The sequence below is a fragment of the Squalius cephalus genome (assembly GCF_949319135.1).
Source record: "Squalius cephalus genome assembly, chromosome: 21".
Lineage (NCBI taxonomy): Eukaryota > Metazoa > Chordata > Actinopteri > Cypriniformes > Leuciscidae > Squalius > Squalius cephalus.
The window spans coordinates 29,512,303-29,533,293 of NC_137142.1; the positions used below are offsets into that span (position 1 = coordinate 29,512,303).

The 20,991-nt window shown below is 37.5% G+C and overlaps 1 protein-coding gene across 3 annotated transcripts in view; it reads left to right on the forward strand.

Moving 5' to 3' along the window:
* Positions 1-166: 166 nt before the first annotated feature.
* The window catches only part of ninl (ninein-like), a 32,270-nt gene continuing 11,445 nt past the window's right edge, over positions 167-20,991 (forward strand). Inside the window, exons 1-13 of one of the 3 annotated variants that reach the window (XM_079855000.1) lie at positions 167-619; positions 3,268-3,479; positions 3,556-3,652; positions 5,331-5,524; positions 13,689-13,755; positions 13,848-14,038; positions 15,699-15,854; positions 17,012-17,179; positions 17,307-17,443; positions 18,390-18,530; positions 18,626-18,800; positions 19,861-19,971; positions 20,057-20,146. In XM_079855000.1, the coding sequence (XP_079711126.1) occupies positions 3,297-3,479; positions 3,556-3,652; positions 5,331-5,524; positions 13,689-13,755; positions 13,848-14,038; positions 15,699-15,854; positions 17,012-17,179; positions 17,307-17,443; positions 18,390-18,530; positions 18,626-18,800; positions 19,861-19,971; positions 20,057-20,146 (1,710 nt within the window). In that variant the 5' untranslated portion in view covers positions 167-619; positions 3,268-3,296. The remainder of the gene's footprint in view (positions 620-3,267; positions 3,480-3,555; positions 3,653-5,330; positions 5,525-13,688; positions 13,756-13,847; positions 14,039-15,698; positions 15,855-17,011; positions 17,180-17,306; positions 17,444-18,389; positions 18,531-18,625; positions 18,801-19,860; positions 19,972-20,056; positions 20,147-20,991) is intronic. The other 2 variants (XM_079855002.1, XM_079855001.1) reach the window with 2 other exon arrangements.

Sequence of the window (20,991 nt, forward strand, 5' to 3'; positions counted from 1 at the left end):
ATAAATATAAAATAATAGTCATATAATGATGAATAGTCATATAATAATCACTTTCAGAACGATTTTATCCAGCTGATGAACGATTTTTTTTTTTTTTTTTAATCATTAACAGCCAATCAGAATCCACCCTGCTTTAAAGAGCTCGAGCACTTAAAGCTACTAGCCTGCAGCGCGCTTATAATAAACAGACCGTTATCGTTCGTTGGTGTGGACGCTAATATAGTTATCGTTCTTGAACTGAACGGGCCTTTAGTCTCTGGGGATTCATTTGGGGGTTGTGTATGTATGACCTCTCGTCTCGTCCCATTGGAGTCCACCGCCTGACCAGCAGGGGCTGCAGAAAGGAGCATCTCTGAAGGCGCAGGAACATTGGTAACGTTACCTCCCCGCACTAGCGCTGCTGCTCTCCGGCGGATGAGCGCGGGTGTCTGTCCGACGGCAGCGTGCTTCTACCCGGGACCCTTTTCTTGGATGCGTTACTTATGTCTATTTCAAAGAGAAAAGCCTCTTTCCGTCTTTGGTCGTTCACTTTATGACCACATGTTTTAAGACGAAACTGCGACTGATGCTGGACATAAAGTGATTTTCACGGGAACGGAGTCGGTGTGAGGTTACAACGGTAAGATGGTTTGAATTTCAGCGATGTCACATTAACGCATTTTTTCATTAAGTTATCGCCTGCACATCTATAACGAGTCACGAAGACTTTGAAAATGAATGTTTACAATGGAAAGTAGGCTACTGCAATCGAGAATACTTTCTTTTTGTTTTACATTAGTCTTGTCCTCGTTCCCATGGTGAATGTATACCAAACCCGCGTGCTGCATTGTGGGATACCTGCAGGCTTCAGGGTTAATTCTCAAATGTAGTAAAACAAATAGTCTGTTAAAAAAAAACCTGCTTTAATAAAAGTTTGTGTGTGAAAAAGTTACGTGGAATTAGGATCTAAAGACCCTATTTTGATTTTACTTTCGGGGGTGTTTATGATTCTGAAGGGGTTTCCATTCAGTCAGTGCTGTAGTGGTTTCAATGTGTTAAAGTAACTTTTTAAAGCATGAGATATTTTAAGTCTAAACGTTACTTTGCTCTGGCCTCCACTGTTATCTGAAGTCACTTGAGACTACTGATAAATAATCTCTTACTGGCTAAAACACTAAAGTGTTTGTCACTGTGGAGTGCTTTGGATTGGTATTAATACACTCTATTGCCAGTTACTACATTATTTGCTAAATAAAAGACACCTTAAAACAATAAGACCAACAGGATAACAGAAGAAACAATAAAATGGTGTAACTATTTAAAGCCTATGTGTTTATGGTAAATTAGTCTTCAGAAATGTACTACAAAATGAAACTTTATAAATATCACTGTATGTATAGCATAGTTTTATATATATTTTAAAATGTAATTTATTCCTGTGATGGCAAAGCTGAATTTTATGCAGCCATTACTCCACTTAAAAAAAATAAAGAAATGGTCAAATCTTACTGTACCCAAGCTTTTGGAAGATAGTGTAGAATATATTTATTTGTGCCTAAATTAGCATATGCATCATCAACTCTAGATTGCCTAGATAAGATTGTCAGATCAATGAATTTCATCAATTCAATCAATTACTTTCTATGTAGGATAGCTCATACATCCGGCTGCAGTAATGAGGATTTGACCACTAGCCTTGTTTATCACTTTTAAAGGGATAAAACATGAAAATTCTGTCATCATTTATTCACCCTCATGTCGTTCCAAACCCGTAAGACTTCCGTTCATCTTCAAAACACAAATGAAGATCTTTTTTATCAAATCTAAGAGATTTCTGTCCCTCCATTGACAGTCTGTGCAACTACCACTTTAACGCTTCAAAAAGTTCATAAAGAGGTTGTAAAACTAATCCATATGAAAAACTTTATCGCTTTATATGACAAACAGATTTAATTTAGTCTTTTATTTACATATAAACATTGATCAGCGAACATACATAGAAGTTCAAACAAACCTGCTTGATGCACGAAAATAAACCTCATTGGTTCTTGCCGAAGCTCAAACAAGCTGCGTTACACGAGAATGAACCTCATTGGTTCTCGCATGTTAAAGGACAAGTTCGGTATTTTACACATAAAGCCCTGTTTACAGATCGTTTCTGATGAAATAGAACGGTTAAGATTAAACTTTTGACAGATGCTGCTGTCGCGAGAATTTTAGGTTTATTTCGCTTTCCCCTCCCCCCTCAAGAATGGTAGTCTATGTGCACTGGAACAATCCTTCCTAAAACGCATTAAACTTTCATTTAAAAAGAGATGAAACTCACCGAGTGGTCAGGGGTGTTCACTGATATGCTCATACAAAAATCACTGCAAAAGATGCTTTCCAACAGGTTTTATCATAGTTTTTGTCCAACTCCATTGACTTGCATTGAATGTGCTGTGTGAGGTACGGTATTACTCCGCCGCTTCTTCTTCTGCTTCTTCTGTGTATTCAGTGAAATGCCAGTGGTTTGCTTGCAATTGGCAAATGTGCATTATCGCCACCAACTGGGCTGGAGTGTCTATCATTCAAGCTCTCAACGGAAGAATCTACGGGTGTGAGACGTTTGGAAAAATAGATCCACAGTTTTACAACGAATGGTAAAACACCTGTTGGAAAGCATCTTTTGCAGCGATTTTTGTATGAGCATATCAGTGAACACCCCTGACCACTCGGTGAGTTTCATCTCTTTTTAAATGAAAGTTTAATGCGTTTTAGGAAGGATTGTTCCAGTGCACATAGACTACCATTCTTGAGGGGGGGTGGGAAGCGAAATAAACCTAAAATTCTCGCGACAGCAGCATCTGTCAAAAGTTTAATCTTAACCGTTCTATTTCATCAGAAACGATCTGTAAACAGGGCTTTATGTGTAAAATACCGAACTTGTCCTTTAAGTGAACATGCTTGAGCTTCTGTTCACTACTACTGATATGCGAGTTGATATATGTGAATAAAAGCCTGAATAAAATGCAATCTTTTCATCATATAAAGCGATCGAGTCTCTTCAGAAAATTTTAACTAAACCGCTCAATTCACATGGATTAGTTTTACAATCTTTTTAAAGTGTCAAAGTGGTACAGTAGATGCGTAAGTGTAAATGGAGGGACAGAAATTGCTTAGATTTGATTAAAAAATCTTCATTTGTGTTCCGAAGACAAACAAAAGTCTTACTGGTTTGGAACGACATGGTAAACGATGTAAAATGATTACATTTTTCATTTCTTTAATTCTACATTCATGTCCCAGACTTTGCTGGCTGTGCAGTATGTGGTGGGATGGATGAGGAGGAGCAGAACCGCTATGTGGCCCAGTTGAAGGCTGAGTTTGACAGCTGTGACACCACCGGGACAGGTTACCTCGACAAAGAGGAGCTTACTGCCTTATGCCACAAGCTGAGCTTAGATGCCCATCTCCCCTTGCTGCTGGACACTCTGCTAGGAACACAAAATTATGCCAGGGTAACAAGTTCCCCACGATCATCCCAGTGTCTCTAACGCTAACGCTGCATTATGTTAAGATAATCTCTTTTTACAGGTACATTTTGAGGAGTTCAAAGAGGGCTTTGTGGCTGTGCTGTCAAGGTCTTTGGACTTCAGTACTTCAGAGGAGGAGAGCAGCTATCTTGAGCCAGGTACTCTAGTGGAAAGTGACCTTTAAATACCTCCATGGTTATCAAAGCTTTTAGGCCTGTTTATCTTCATGATTTTTTGTATGTCTGGACCTTGTGGACTCAAGGTTTATTAATGGTACATGATGTGTAGTTGATATAATATCTGTACCCAGAGGAACTGAAGGATCGTGTTTTTTGTCTAAATGCTCATTTGTATTTGTTAATGAATAGCCAGGTATATTTATGGTTAGTTACACCACCGTTCAGAAGTTTGGAGTTTTTGATATTTTCTTATGCTCACCAAGGCTGCATTTATTTGACCAAAATTACAGTAAAAACAATAATATTGTGAATTAATATTACAATTTAAAGTAACTGCTCTCTTTTTAAATGTATTTTAAAATTTAATTTATTCCTGTGATGGCAAAGCTGAATTTTCACCAGTCTTCAGTGTCACATGATCCTTCAGAAATCATTCTAACATGCTGATTTGCTGCTCAAGAAAAATGTTAAAAACAGTTGTGCCGATTAATATTTTTGTGGACACCGTGATACGGTGATACGGACATTTTTAAGGATTTTTTGATGAATAGAATTTAAAAACAACAGCATTTAACAGCATTCAACAGCATTCTATTTCAGAAATAGAAATCTTTTGTAACAACTTCATTTATTTTTACTGTCACTTATGATCTATTTAATGCATCCTTGCTGAATAAAATAAAATAAAAAAATTGTACTGAAAATTTTGAACGGTAGTTTTTAGGGAATTGGGGTTTTATGTAAAACATTTTTTAAAAAGGCATGCAAATCCCAGCTTTTTGTTATGTTCTTCGATCAATTTTATGGCATATTAGCCTTAGAAAGTATTTTGACACTTAACCCACACTTCATACATCCACTAAAAATGACCTTAGGACCACTGGTTAAAAGCAAACATGTTTAAGAAACAAAATCATTGAAAAATTGTTAAAATAAAATTGAGGTTAGATATGAGAAAATCTCTAGCACTTGGTTTGAAATTGAAAAACATTCATACATTTTTAAGTGTGGCTTTCTTATACTTATATTCATTTTGGGGGGCACTGAAAAATGGAACACACAAATATAAGAGGACAGGAAGAGAAAGCAATCCTTATTTTAACTTAAGGTAATGTTTTTGTGTCGTTTTTATCTTTCTTGATCAACTTTGAATTTATTTTGTTTAAAGACATTGTTTAAGAAGACAAAATTGTTATTGGCATTCACAATAATACCACATCATACCTTGAGGTACCTGCCTTTTGATTGCTTTCACTGGAGGCGTAATAATACGTTATACAGATGCTGCAACTTTTTGTGCAGGTCTTCTTTAAGCCAAAGCCAGAATAACATTAGTCTTTTTTCATAGATGCATTAGGGAGACTGGTACATTAATGTATGTTGTGAAATCTCAGAGCTCAATGCTAAAATTATCTTTGAAAATGGTAAAACCTGAAAGCTGTGATGAGAAACAGATGTTGGAGAGGTTTCTTTTAGGTTTTCATTTCCTTTCAAGCACATTTTTCATTTTATGAGAAAGTTTATGACATAGATGAACAAATGATGTGAGATGACCTACTATTACTTCTTCCACTATTTTGTTTCTTCATTTTGACTGCTTCTGACATACTTTCATTATCTGTCGCTCTAAACTAAGCATCATTTCCTATTCTTCCAGCAGTCCCAGAGGAGGTGAAGCCTAAATATGTGAAAGGAACCAAGCGGTACGGGCGGCGATCACGGCCAGACAAGACTGACTTAGAGCTCACAGCAGACTCAGAAGATTCACCAGCGTTTGGGACTGACAAAGTGGAAATAAACGGTGTAAGGAGAGCCAAGCTCAGACGCTCCACCTCACTGGAGAGTGTTGAGGTAAAATTCATAATACTTACACTACCGTTAGGGATCTCTTTTTTTTATTCAGCAAAGATTCATTAAATTAAACAAAAGTAAAAAGTAAAGACATTTATAATGTTACAAAATACTTTTATTTTAAATATATGCTGTTCTTTTGAACTCTTTATTAATCAAAGAATCCTGTAAAAAATGTATCACGGTTTTCCCAAAAATATTAAGCAGCACAACTGTTTTCAGCATTGATAATAAATGTGTCTTGAGCAGCAAATCAGCATGATTTCTGAAGGATCATGTGACACTGTAGACTTGTTAGATATAAGCACTGCAGTGCCCTTGAGGTGGCGTATTGTTAGTCAATTGAAATACCTGAATTAGTTTGATTCTAGTGAATGGATCTGGGCTGACCTGCTTTTCACAGACAGGAAGTGTGGCGGTGTGGAATGTGCAAGTGCAGGCCCATAGTGCAGCCCCCACCTTTACCAGACTTTAGTGTTACTTTTGGCTCATGATCAAAACATGGCTCATTTCACATTCTCTTTTTTTCCCTCAAAGAGCAGGAGCACTTATAAAAGGGGCTTGTTGTTTCTGCTGTGTCTGTACTTTTTCTTCTGGAGTCATTTTACTTGTGCACAACAGTGCCAGACTGGAAAGCCAGTGCAAATGCAAACCTATGCTGCTGGAACTCTCGTTCCATGTGTTTCGTTTTTAAAGAGTTATTTTGGATCCATCTTGATTTGGTTCTAGAAAGAATGGAGGATGACGATGTCTTTCTTGCTCATGCACACCACATGTCCCTTCACTTAAAGTGATTTTTTGGATGAACTATCCCTTTAAGATGTTACTGTTACAGTTCTTTGATGGGGTTGATGGTTGTTCAAATAAGCAGCCACCTACCCTTGTGAAATAGAAGCGCTCTTGATTGTATTGAATGTGCACTTGTAGTGTACTTCAAATCTTTAAAAAAATATTTTTATAGAAACTATACTTGAAGATAATATAATGTTAACTTGAAAACAGATAGATAGATAGATAGATAGATAGATATTCTATTTAGAATAATGATTTGTAATAATTGTAAGGCTGGAAGCTTACGCTGCTATTTTGAACCAATAATCGGAACTAAAGTCAGTTGAAGGATGACGTGTATAATTCAAATATTTATCTGACTCCAATAAAGTTGTTGTTATTCTTTAAAGGTAAAGGTCTTTCTTAGAACTGATAGGAAAACGTAGGATTTAACCAGAACGTTTAGATAACGAAAGTTATAATCACGTTAGCTTTCAACTACCCTGGAAATCCAGAGTTCTCGCGAGAGCACAAGTTGAATTTGCTCAGTGAGTTTACTCTGGCGTTAAGTAATGATGCTCATTAAATATGCCCTTGTATCCGAGCTGCACCAATCACATCAAGTTATCTGATATAGGTGGGCCAGAGGCAAGATGACGACAGCGCTGCAACGTCAAAGTCATTTGTAAACATCGCAAGATGGCTATAGATGAACACCAGTTGTTTGAAACGGCTTTGGCCACTACAATGAACGAGTTAGACTTGGCTTTTTATCTAAAAGAGGAACGGAAGACGGCGCTCGAATCGTTCCTTTGCAAGAAGTGCGTTTTTGCTGTTTTGCCGTAAGAGTCTAATCTACCAGTTAGCTCCACTGGTAGCTAAGCGCATGGGGCTTGTTGTGATTGGTCGTAGTGTTATCCAATTGCGTGCAGTGAGATTTTCAAATTCATGCTTGGTGCCGCCCCTCGAGCTGGCCGATTTTCATTAGTCGATGCCAGACCATTAATCTTTAGGTCTGGATTTCCAGACTAGCTTTCAATATCATCAGTGAAAGGAAAGGAAAATTTCTCAAAGCCTTTAAAGTTATTTATTAAGTTACATGTTTAAATATACAGACAGTAGAATGGAACAACATACTGTAAAGAAAACTTGGTTGTAACAAATAGAGCACTGTTGTGCAGAAGAGGCCGTAAAAGCCTTTCTCATAGTATGAGGTTACGCACTGGTGTGCGGGAGTGGCGGGGTTAAAGCCTTTCTCCAAGAACCATCCTGTGCCTGGAGTGTCCCAACAGTCCTCAATCAGCATATTGAGGAAATCCCTTGCACTAGATAGGCATAGGCATACTGTGATGATGAAGGCCATTGTGCCACATTTAATTCACAAGTAAAAGGATTTTTGAAGTACTAGGGTAGTAAAGAGTTCTGCCCATATTTGCTCAGCCCTACATAATGTCAAGTTTTACTTTAAAGTACATTTTAAATAATTTCGTTTTAATTATCTTTTGTTGTGCTTTAAAGAAGTACACTTATTTTGCTGTGTTGTTGACTAACATACTTAAGCACATGTAAAGTAATTTTAACTGTAGTGTTTTATTTGATATTACATTTACAGTTAATATCTTTTAAATGTTCTAAATTGCAACTTCATCATTACAAATGTGTAATTACAAATATATTTAAATACATGACATACAAGTTTCGCTAGAAATTACATTAAAGTATATGCTTGTCAGTACATTGGACGACAATACACTTGAACCATATTTCAAAGACAATATAAATAATTATGAAAATAACATATGAAGATGTACTTGGTCCTACTTAAGTGAGTCAAAAATCACTCTTAATTTCAACTAATTGCATTTATTATAAATTTAAATTATAATACATTTTAGTTAATAACATACAAATTAAGTGTCCGAAAACTACATTCAGTTCCCACTTAAGTAAAGTCCCACTTTAAAGTGTATGGTTTTACGTAATAAGTATTTTTTTTAAAGTATGCTATTCACAGGGGTAGAACACTGTAGCTACTGCAGCAATGTAGTAAAACCACTTGAATCATCTCAATTAGATAAAAATCTAGTCTAAAGGTGTTTTTTTGGGATGATACTTCTTGAGAGAGTTGGACACAGTCTGTGGAAGATTTGAACAATCAAGTGCTTTAGCCAAGAATGAAAGCATGCTGGTCCATCAGTACAGTTTATGTTGGCAGCCCCCGGCATTTGGTGTTTATTCACCAGCCCGCCAGGCTCCATTTGGTCCTAGATGTTTTAGTGCCTGTGTGTTCAATGTGTTTTACGTGTCGAGTGTGTTCAACCAGGATTAGAGGTCTTGGTCTGGGTGGAGCTCAGGGTGCAAAGCATCAGCTGTGGTCTGATAATGTGAAGTACAACAAGGAAAGGGTTTGGCTATAATTTGGCATGGCGCTTCCTCTAACTGCGCCTCTCATTTTAGAAACGCATACTTGCATACCAGAGCCCTCCCTCGCTCTCTTACTCTCTCTCTGTCTCTCCGCTCTGTTCTCCTCTTCTTCTCCCTCTCCTCTCTCATTTTTTTCATAACAGTGTTTGAAATATTTAGACCTTTTATGTAACCCAGTACTTTCTATTTTGATAAATGGGGGAGATTACATGCTCTTTAAATCGAATCTCTTTGCACTGTAACTAGCGATTCTGTGTTGTTCTGTAGCAGGAGGATCCAACTCACCATGTTTCGATAAGTAATCTGATAAACATGCACAGTTGAAGTATTATGTAAAAGGTTTAAGGTTTCACAAGGGTGTCTTTTTACTATGTAAAAAGCTGTAAAAAGTACCTTAAATCCACTTTGCAACAGTTGTTTAGTTCTTTAAGCCATCTCATAAAATTTTGTTCTTTTAGCTTAAAAAATGCTAAAGATTATCATTAATTTTCAAGAGTGAATCCCAAATTTATATGTAGATGTCACTTCCGAAACTATGCAGCATGTAATTGGCTGTCGGTCCTCTTAGCTGCATGAAAAACAAAACTTTTATCCAATGGAAACATAGCCTTGAAAGCGTGCAAAGATTGTTCCATTTATAATCACTAAAAAGCCGTCACTCATCTCAGTTCATTGCAATCTCACAAAGTTCCATTATAAACAATGAAGCTGTCTACACTGCACAATGAATCTCTTACTTACACTGTGTCTACACTTTGTTAACGAGAGGATTCGCGAGCGTGCAGAACTCAGCACTGAACAAAAACTTTGGCGTTTTGAGCGGTGAGTGGATTCTGACTAAATTAAACACCTCTGATTGGCCATTGCGTTCAAAACATCAACAAACATGTCTGTGATTGGCTACATTGTTTACCGCTGCAAAAACACGTTTTAAATGGAAACAAAAATATGCAATGGAGTGTTTGCCAAATCTGTTGGAAAGCACCCCTGTAGATCTAAAGCTATTTTCCTTTTCAAACTTATACGCACAATATTTTTCCAATACAGATTCACAGGCCTCAGCTCAGATTCCCATCCATATATTCTTTTACAACATTTATGTGAGCAACATCACTGCTTGTTTGTGTAAATAATTCAACCGGCTGTGATGAATATTGCACACAAACCTTTTCATGCCACATAAATTATTCAGTTTTGAGTACGTCATTGACTAAAATAAAACACGTTTGTATTTTTTTCAGGCAGAAACTGAGAAACATTATTAATTAATTTGTAATCAAGGTGGATATTATTTGTTCTGATTGTTGGAGAATTTTTGTGCTCCCAATTAGAGAGTAGCCTTTGCTGAAATACCTCCATATCTCAAGGCTTTTCTTAGTGAACAATGACTTGAGGACAACACATGTGATGTTCCTCACTTAATTTCTTAGCGGAGATCAATGAAGTGGCTTTTTCTTTACATTTGACTGAGAGAGAGAGAGAGATAATACAATACTTTCTGCTCCCTGCCCAGTGGGAACACTGAAAAACAGTTTGTGAACAGTTATGTAATGTTGTTTAAAATTTAATGCTGGTGGTAATTGATTGTGGCTTGTCCCATATTTAGCTGGGTTTATTCTTTTGTTGCTGGAAGCTGAACTGTGTAGCGTTTCGATCAGTGTATTCTGTCCTGTTTGTATCCTCCATTTGACCATTGTCATTCATTGATCAAACCACAGATATTTTACAGGTCAGTGACTGTCTGCTTCAAACTTTAATCTACCTCTAGATGGCACTAGCACACAAATGTACATTCTCTGTTTAAAAGTTTACACAATCTACCATACAACTTTTACCACTTGTGCAGTATGCATATGTATACTACTGTGCACAGTATAGAAAACCAAGATGACTTGATACCAAGATGATTGCTACTGTACTACATTTACCACAATGCACAGTATACTACAGTGCACAGAATACTACATCCAATAGTGCTCAACCTGACCAAATTAAATGGAAGTGACATCCATTGTTTTTAACATCTTTTGCTGCTGTTAAGTACACCTGGGAAACTCGTACCTCTGAGTCGGGCATTCTTTAATACAACATGTCACACAAGTCAGAAAAATTACACAGAAGTAGCCTAAAAAACCCCAGAATAGTTATATTGTGAACAACAAACCCATCTGAATTCAGAATGATAAAAATTATGAATTTCTGTCACCTATTTATAAATGGTATCATTTTTGTGTTACTCATTTTTGCATTACATAAAGTTTGTGAAAGTTGAATAATTAACTCTACTCTTGTGCATAAGCTGTTCTTTACATCACACCTTTAAAATAATTGAAATACAGCATGTAAAATTAAAATAACTTGCAAATTCGTTTATTAGAATCAGAATCAGAATCAGAATCAGAATCAGAAAGAGCTTTATTGCCAAGTGTGCTTGCACCCACAAGGAATTTTTCTTGGTACTGAAGCTTCCAGTGCACATATACAAATACAAATACAACAAGAAACATAGTAATACAAATTCTAAGAATAAAAATATATAAAAAATAAATAAAAATAGTATAAAAGTAAAAAAGTAGGGTCACAGTTGGGTTTAGTCCGAATAAACATTTACAGATTATGAACATATTTACAGTATTTTGAGTAGTATGAATAATATAAATATAAATATCACCTGAGTTAGAGAATATTGCACTAGACAGTGGGAGTCTAGCGCATGTTACAGATTTCTAAACATATTTACAGTATTTTGAGTAGTATGAATAATATAGATATAAATATCACCTGAGTTAGAGAATATTGCACTAGACAGTGGGAGTATTGCACTTACAGGCATATGCCTTGGGGGCATGTTAAGTGTTCAGAAGGGAAATGGCCTGTGGAAAGAAACTGTTCCTGTGCCTGGATGTTCTTGTGGCCAGTGATCTGTGTCGCCGTCCTGACGGTAACAGTTCAAACAGGTGGTGTCCAGGGTGAGTGGAGTCTGTGATGATTTTACCTGCTCTCTTCCTCACTCTGGAAGAGTACAGGTCCTGGAGGGTTGGCAGGGGGGCACCAATAATCCTCTCTGCAGTCCGGACTGTCCGTTGTAGTCTCCTGATGTCCGATTTGGTAGCTGAACCAAACCAGACAGTGATGGAAGTGCTTAAAACAGACTCAATGACGGCTGAGTAGAACTGGATCAGCAGCTCCTGTGGCAGATTGAACTTCTTCAGCTGGCGAAGGAAGTACAGTCTCTGCTGGGCCTTTTTCACAATGGAGTCAATGTGATTTGCCCACTTCAGGTCCTGAGAGATGGTAGAGCCCAGGAACCTGAATGACTCCACTGCTTCCACAGTGCTGTTCATGATGGTGAGAGGGGGGAGTGCTGGGGTGTTTCTCCTGAAGTCCACGGTCATCTCCACTGTTTTGAGTGTGTTCAGCTATTATATTTCACTACAGATATGCTCACTGATCTCTATATATAGATTATAGATATATGATTTTATGTAATTCTATTTGTATGAATTGTTGTATTGAAGTCAGCTTACAGCAACCAACATTTTTTGTTACATAGGCTAATACAGTTTCATACAGTATTCAGTGTATACTGGGCAGTATCCAGTTAGCAAATACCCTTACAATGACACATTTACAGATTTTAGTATTTCACTGCATTTGTCTTTTGTCAGCTGATTTTAAAGCTTTCTCAGTGTTGGAACTGTTGGATAACTCGGTCCGACTCCAAACCATCTCTTATGTAAGCGCTTTTGCATCATTACAGAAAGATTTAGCTGGCTTTGTATGAGCAAGGTTTAAGCTGTTTTAGTATGATGCAGTGTTTCTATACTGATGTGAAGAACAGCATTACTTCAGTGCTTGTATCCTCAGCCTGCTAGTTGTTCCCGTCCAGCGTTGCAGAAGTAATGACTGCTGGGATGGAATGCCTTATGATGATTCTATTGTGTTCCTTTGATCACTGAACCATACTAGTACTACATTCAGCTACACTTTCTCCATCCGTTCACTCAACAGCATTTCAGTCAAGAGTCAAAACCTCAATTCAAGAAGATATGCTTCTTTAATTATGCCCTTTGTGATAAGCTTACAATTGAGATGTTCAGAATAGCATACTATTATAATACATAGTATATAGTACATATAATGTGCACATTATGTATGGAATACCTGGAAGACCTGTCCAAAATGGCACCCTAAACACTTGCGGTCTTCCTACAAGTCCGCACTTTAGCAACGTAGTGTGAATTGAGGGTGCATATCGACCACAAAGGGGGCGCTCGCGAGCACCCATACACACCTGAATCAGCTAATCAAGGGCTGCATCCGAAATCACATACTGCCCTACTATATAGTAGGCGAAAAACTGTACGTGACAAAAGAAGTATGTCCGAATTCACAGTATTCATAAAAGAGTAGTCAAAAAGTACCCGGATGGCCTACTACTTCTGGCGAGGTTCTGAAGTGTGCATACGATGGACACTTTACTATCCCATGAGGCCACTGTATAGGATTTAGGAATGGCAGTGAAGTGACATAATTGACACTGGTAGGTCACATGATAATGACAACATGGCGAATGTAGTATGTCCGGATTACATTTCCACTACACATGCTCATACTACATAGAACACACTTATTTAGCCATCGTGAAGTAATTTCTTATTCAAAATAAGTACCTACTCAAGAGAGTATTTGATTTCGGATGCAGCCAAGCTCTTCAGGATCGCTTGAAAATCACAAGCATGAGGTCTCTAGGAGCAGGGTTGAAGACCTCTGCCCTATGGTCTCATGGGCTTCATGATCACATGCAAGTGGCGGCCATTGTAAGTCCACAATTAAAAATAATGCAAAAAAGCATAAAAATAATGATGTGCATGGATCATTTATAATAAATCCCACTATATTCCATATAAAACAACAAGATTAGAACATTTTGATTTCATGGTGACACTGTCAATTCTTAATTTTACAGAGTCTCAAATCAGATGAGGACACAGGAAGCAACAAAGAGTCCACACACCACTATTTTGTGGCACAAGGTACTATATTGTGTAACTTTTAAATGAATCGAGCAGTTTTACATGTAAATCAGCACATGAATGTAATTCTTTCTGCTTTACATATACCCAAGGTCAGTTGAAGCTCTGGAATCAAGAGGGCACAGAAAGTCCTCAGCGCTCATCCAACCCTCAGCATGAAGTGACAGATGGACAGGTGAGAGCAGTATGGGAAGAGCTGGGGGTCGGAGCCGGAGGATCGCTTAACCGTGAGGAGCTGTCGCTCGTCTGTGACCACATCGGTCTCAAGGACTTACAGTCTGAGGTACGGTCATGTAACATTCTATACGGAGTAGAATAAGTAACAAAATTAGGCCTTGTCCACACGGACACGGGTATTTTTATAACCGTGACTTTTTTTACGCGGTTCGGCCGTTCATCCACACGGAAACGCAGTATCAGGTCACTGAAACCGCACATTTTTGAAAACCCCTGCCAGGGTGAGGATTTTCAGAAACGCCGGTTGCAGTGTTGTCGTGTAGACAGTAAAACCGGGGTTTTTGCTTCTGATTCAGGCTTCTGATTGGCCAACGTGGCTTAACGATCGCCGCCTGCTGGTGTGGCATGCTCTTGACAGCGTTTGATAGCGTGTTTTTTGCATTTTCATGTAGGCGGAGATTTCTTTTAAACCGAGCATGTGTGGACGGGATTTTTTTTTTAAACGCAGGAGGAAAAACTTCGGTTATAAAAATACCCGTGTCCGTGTGGACTAGGCCTTAGTCACTACCCATACACAAAAGAAATATATTTGAAATATATTTTCAGAGTATATTTTGGAATATATGCAAGTATTTGAAATTGGCCCAATAAATATATTTCACACTTAACATCATATATTTTTGTTATATTTCAGAATATATTTCAATGTATTTGGAATATATGCCACATATATTTTTGACACTTTTGGGGACCCATACAGAAAAAAATACATTGAAATATATTCTGAAATATAACAAAAATATTTGATGTTAAAGGACAAGTTCGGTATTTTACACATAAAGCCCTGTTTACAGATCGTTTCTGATGAAATAGAACGGTTAAGATTAAACTTTTGACAGATGCTGCTGTCGCGAGAATTTTAGGTTTATTTCGCTTTCCCCTCCCCCCTCAAGAATGGTAGTCTATGTGCACTGGAACAATCCTTCCTAAAACGCATTAAACTTTCATTTAAAAAGAAATGAATCTCACCGAGTGGTCAGGGGTGTTCACTGATATGCTCATACAAAAATCGCTGCAAAAGATGCTTTCCAACAGGTTTTATCATAGTTTTTGTCCAACTCCATTGACTTGCATTGAATGTGCTGTGTGAGGTACGGTATTACTCCGCCGCTTCTTCTTCTGCTTCTTCTGTGTATTCAGTGAAATGCCAGTGGTTTGCTTGCAATTGGCAAATGTGCATTATCGCCACCAACTGGGCTGGAGTGTCTATTATTCAAGCTCTCAACGGAAGAATCTACGGGTGTGAGGCGTTTGGAAAAATAGATCCACAGTTTTACAACGAATGGTAAAACACCTGTTGGAAAGCATCTTTTGCAGCGATTTTTGTATGAGCATATCAGTGAACACCCCTGACCACTCGGTGAGTTTCATCTCTTTTTAAATGAAAGTTTAATGCGTTTTAGGAAGGATTGTTCCAGTGCACATAGACTACCATTCTTGAGGGGGGGTGGGAAGCGAAATAAACCTAAAATTCTCGCGACAGCAGCATCTGTCAAAAGTTTAATCTTAACCGTTCTATTTCATCAGAAACGATCTGTAAACAGGGCTTTATGTGTAAAATACCGAACTTGTCCTTTAAGTGTGAAATATATTTATTGGGCCAATTTCAAATATTTGCATATATTCCAAAATATACTCTGAAAATATATTTCAAATATATTTCTTTTGTGTATGGGTAAACACCATATCTGTTTGTCTGTACACAGGAGTTAGACGCTCTTTTCAGGAAACTAGACAAGGATCAAGATGGGAGAGTCAGTCTCAGTGAGTTCCAGAGCGGTCTGTTCACACAACAGCGTCACATTACACCCATCTCTACCTCCACCCCTGCCAGGCCCAAAGCACAGCGCTCCATCTCAAAGGTCAGGATCACTTCAAGGTCATGGTGAAAGCAGATTGTAGCCAAAAACAAACATACTGTAGCTTTGGCAAAACAATCTGCTGCAAACGCTGACACTAGTATGCAAGAGTGTGGCTGCATGGTTTCTCTACAAATGAAGTGAATGTGTGAAAGAAGCAGTTATATGTGATCGTTTCTTTATTTGAGATAGATAGTAACATACATTTGATCATATGTTGTTATGCATGCCAGACTGGCAGGTTCATGTTACAGATAAAGTACAGAAGTCTTGCATATCTGCCAATTTTCCTCTCACCTGTTGATTAGAAAAAATGAAAAAGTCACTGAAAGAATCAACAACTAAAGCCTCTGCCAATTTTTCCATGGCTTTCCTTGGCTGACAAAGACAAGAGGCAGCTAAATTATTTCCTGACTGTCAAATAGGATTCATTTCAGAACTCCAACATCAAGCCAAGTTACTGAGGGCTGCACTGGCTGGAACCAATTAACTTAATTGGGAAGGTGGAGCCTCCTGTTTTTTCTCTTTTGTTTCCGGGAAAGCACGATTGTATTGCTATGCAATGGCCAAACTTGCAATCAAAGCTGAGGAGATGTACTGCACAACTGGCCTCCTTCCTGCATGTAATGTTTTTACATGGGAATGTAAAGACATTTTGGAGTCCTTTAGTGATGACCTTTCTGAGGTGATTTTACTGAAAGCACAACCAGCCAAAAATATTTAAAACAATATCTTAACTCAAGCTAGGCACTTATTCGGATGCAAGATTTGTTGGTTAATAAAATGTAGGATTTAAAAGATCAGGCTTCCTTTAAGGAGAAAAACAGCTTCAGTGATCAGTGCTTGATAACAAATGCCGAGTTGCATGAATATTTGGCGGTCGCTGGAGCTAAAATGAGGCTAAGCCAGCTTAAGGGTTACGACACCAGAAGGACGTTTATTAGTGGTCAGTGAAATAATTTTGTTCATGATTGAGGCTCTAGCTCTGGCATGTCAAGGACAGCATTGTGCATTGTGTGGTGGGACTGTGAGAGCTTGTGTGTGTTTTTTTTTTATTTTGTTTTTTTATCCCTTTCAGCGGTTTTCCTCGCAGTTGAATACTGAACTTTGCTGGATCGTTTTGTCTTTTTTTTCTCATGTCGTTCCCGCTGCTCTCTCAGGCCCTTGAGGAACGTTTGGTGCGTTCCACCTCCCCTTCTTTACTGTCGGCTACGGTGGGTCAGAGGCTGTTGACCCGACTGGATGATGGATCGGGATGCACAAGCCCAGATAAAGTCATCGCCCTCTGGACGGAGGAGGGCATCCACAACAGCAGGGATATTCTACAGGTAATAGATTACTTAGATGTTTAAGTAACAAACCGTGAATAATGGCAAACGCTGAATAATGTTTGCATATGTTTTTTCTCTATAAATCATGGCATGAATTTTTTTTTCATTCTGAACCTGCATACAGACTCTGGACTTCTCTCTGGAGGAGCGACTGTGTCTGGCTGAACTCACTCTTGCACTGGACAATGAGTTACTGGTCAGTGGAAACGGCATCCATCAGGCTGCTCTGGTCTCCTACAAAAATGAGATAAACCACTTACAGTGAGTGTTATTCACATCAAATAAAGCCTGTCAAACCTCCAGATCACATTTCACCTGAAAACCACAGTATGTATGGATCTATGCATTTATTTATTTAGCAGTGTAACATTTTCAGGACAATTTTACCATTTCTTATTAATGACTTGTTTTTAATGATGATTCTCATTACTTTACGTAATTTTTCTGTATTACTATAAAAACCTGGTTTTGCAATGTTTTTAACTAAACATTCTAATTAAAAGAGGTTACCAACACGTTACCATGATGTAGTAATGTTTAACATTAATCAATTTATTGTAACAGAGTAATGAGAATAGGGTATTTCACTACTGAAAAGTGTAGGAGTAAACTGAGCTTGAATTGTCCTGAAAATAACATCCTAATGTAGAAATCTTAATACTCCTAATATTTTTGGGGGATAAAATGCCTCTTCATGAGATTCACCTGAATGTCTGTGCTGTTTAGTTTGTCTCCACCTGGAGGACATGTAATGTAGTGTTCACCAGTATTCTTTATGTGTTGTGCTTTCACACTAGCACTTTTGGTGTGCAACTGCTTGCGATTGACGTCAGACTTTGGTTCATTTGGATAATGTGAACGTTTTTTTTACAAAATCGGACGTGACCTGTACTCGAGTCTGCTTAAAAAGAGTGGTCTGGGGTAAGGTTCATGTGAATTCTGGTACGCTTCGCTGTTGATATGAACACAATCGTACTTAATCTCGGAGGTAAACCGCTATTGATGACGTATGATTCGATAAAATTGTGTGTGTGTGGTCTCACTCACTTTCCTGACAAGCGTGAGTGACGCACTGAAAGCAGAGAATATATATCATTTCTGCTGGATCCCACGTTCTTGAGAACATTTGCGGTGTTACTTGTAACAAATGTTGCATCAGAATGGATGATCATCTCAGGTGTGGTGGTTTTGTGTTCTACCTCTATAGAGTCCTGGCAGAGCAGGCCTGCCAGGAGAGGGACAAAACCAAGGCGGACCTGGAACTGGCTGACCGCCGCAACCTACAGCTGGTCAGAGAGGTGGATGATCGCCATGCGACCATGGAGTCTCTCAATGAGTCTAAAATCAAGTACGGCTGCTCTCCTCTAGTCCATATATAATCATATCTGATAAAAAGACATGCAAGGGCTCTACAGTGTTTTTTTTGTTTTGTTTTTGATGCAGGGGCCTGGAGCAGGACTTCCGGGATAAACTTACAGCACTGAGGAGTGAATCTGAGTATGAAAGCGAGGTTCTTCTAGAGCAGGTGGAGAATGAGAGGGAGAGACTCCGGGAGGAGCTAGAACTGCTTCAGGCTCAGGATGTTAGCCTTCAGGAGGACATTTGCACTGCTGCTAAGGTAACCACTGATGTCACTATTATTGTTGTTGTTATTATTATAATTAGCAGTATTCTGTTAGGTTGTTGCATTTAAAAGGCATTTAAAACTATTGTTTTTCTAAGAAATTGCTTTTATTCAGCAAGGATGCATTCAATTGATCAAAAGTGACAGTAAAATGTTTAAACTGTTATAACAAATAAAAAAAATAAAAAAAATTCTGTTCTTTTGAACCTTCTATTCATCAAAGAATCCTAAAAAAAAAAAAATATATATATATATATATATATATATATATATATATATATATATATATATATATATATATATATATATATATATATATATATATATATCGCTGTTTCCACAAAAATAGCAATAAATCAGCATATTAGAATGATTTCTGAAGGTTAACTGATGCTGAGTAATGATGCTGAAAATTCTGCTTTGCTATTAAAAATATATTAACATAGAAAGCGATTCCTTTACGGTAGTAAACTTTTGAACGGTAGTGTATAACTTTATAAAACGAATCATTCTGACTGATGAATTATGAGTCTTTAATAGCTGTTGTTAATTTTTCTATACAAATTTTTGTTTGGCTGCAATAAGAAATGGCCTACAGTTTTACTAGTAAACTGTTTCTTCATGGAAGAACTGTTTATTCCAATTATTATTATTAATATAAATAATTAATAATAATAATAGATATTAAATAATAATCAATTATTTTTTAACATTGTTGAATTAATTTGATTAAATAGCAGTTGCCAGCATTTTTCAGAGCAATACACCATTCAAGGTAATGCTTTACACTGATTTTATTATGGTTAATGGTTAAAATAAATTTTATTATTTTGCCAATGAATATTCAAATTGGGGAATTATATTTAAATAAACCATAACATTATTCATAATATATAAATTCCCTTACCATGCCTCCTTTAATTCCCTTAATGATTCTGTTCTTGGCTACAGAACACGACTCAACGAAGAGGTGATCTGTCATGGTTAGAGGTGTATGTTTCTTTGAGCATGTCAGTGCGGTGTCAGGTTAAATAACTCTAGCTCTGTGTTACAGGAGAACAGTCGTTTGGAGGAGGAGGTCAGCCTTCTGAAGGAGAAGCTGTCTGAAGCGGAGAGCACCATCTCGAAACTACAGAAGGATCTAGAGCATCTGCTGCAGGACAGGGTGAGACGTCTATATGCTGAAGATCATGAGTTTCATTCTTTAAGAACAATAATGATAATTGATCTATGCTTGTTTTATTGAACAGTACGGTGGCCTTGATCCAAATGGCACAGGACTGCTGAATCAAGAGGAGCACTTCTCAGAGATCTTTAAGGAGTACGAGCAGCAATGCAGGGTATGAGCTTTCCTGTGTGTGTTTATGGTGTGTTGGTGGATATTTTGTCTAGAGTGAATGGTGAGGTCAGCCTTGTCATTGTGCATTGTATTTAAGTGTCCTTTCTTGGTTATTATGGCAGCTCTCCTATAATCCATGGTGCTGTAAATGACGCCTTTAATTGTGAGGAGTGGTGTGCTTTTACTTTTTACTCTTGTGACTTTTTGCTCTTTTGTAATTAATCACCTAGGAACCATTCAAAAAACTTAGTAAGTGTATACTAATGCACAAAAATTACAGCTTAGCAACAAGGTAGAGACTTCTTGAGGCTTCTTATTTAAGGCAAGACATTTTTTTTTTTTTCTGCACTGGTCCATTTTGAGATTTTGGTCTATTTGGCTTTTCATGTCATTTTTTAGACTAGTGCAAAGAAAACATCCAAAATACACTTTCAAGTGTTTATTTTATTGCACTTTGTATTTTTACCGGTAGATTAGAGTACAATGCATTTCTTTAAGGACCATTTTCTAAAAATATATATATTTTTTCCTCATGCATAGAGCATCACTGAAATTCACCAAACTTTAGTTTTTATTTCTATTTATTTTCTGAAGGTTTTTACACAGGGGTTTGTTCATTTATCATTTGCTTGATTTTATACACAACATTTTATTCCCGAAAACATGGTGAAATGTTTTGTTTTTTTCTGTCTGTTGATGGTATTTTTTTATTTATTTATGGAGCGACAAAAGGAGATATCCAAAATTCCCTTTATACACTGCTCAAAAAAATAAAGGGAACACTTTTTAATCAGAGAATAGCATCAAGTCAGTTAAACTCCTGGGATATTGATCTGGTCAGTTAAG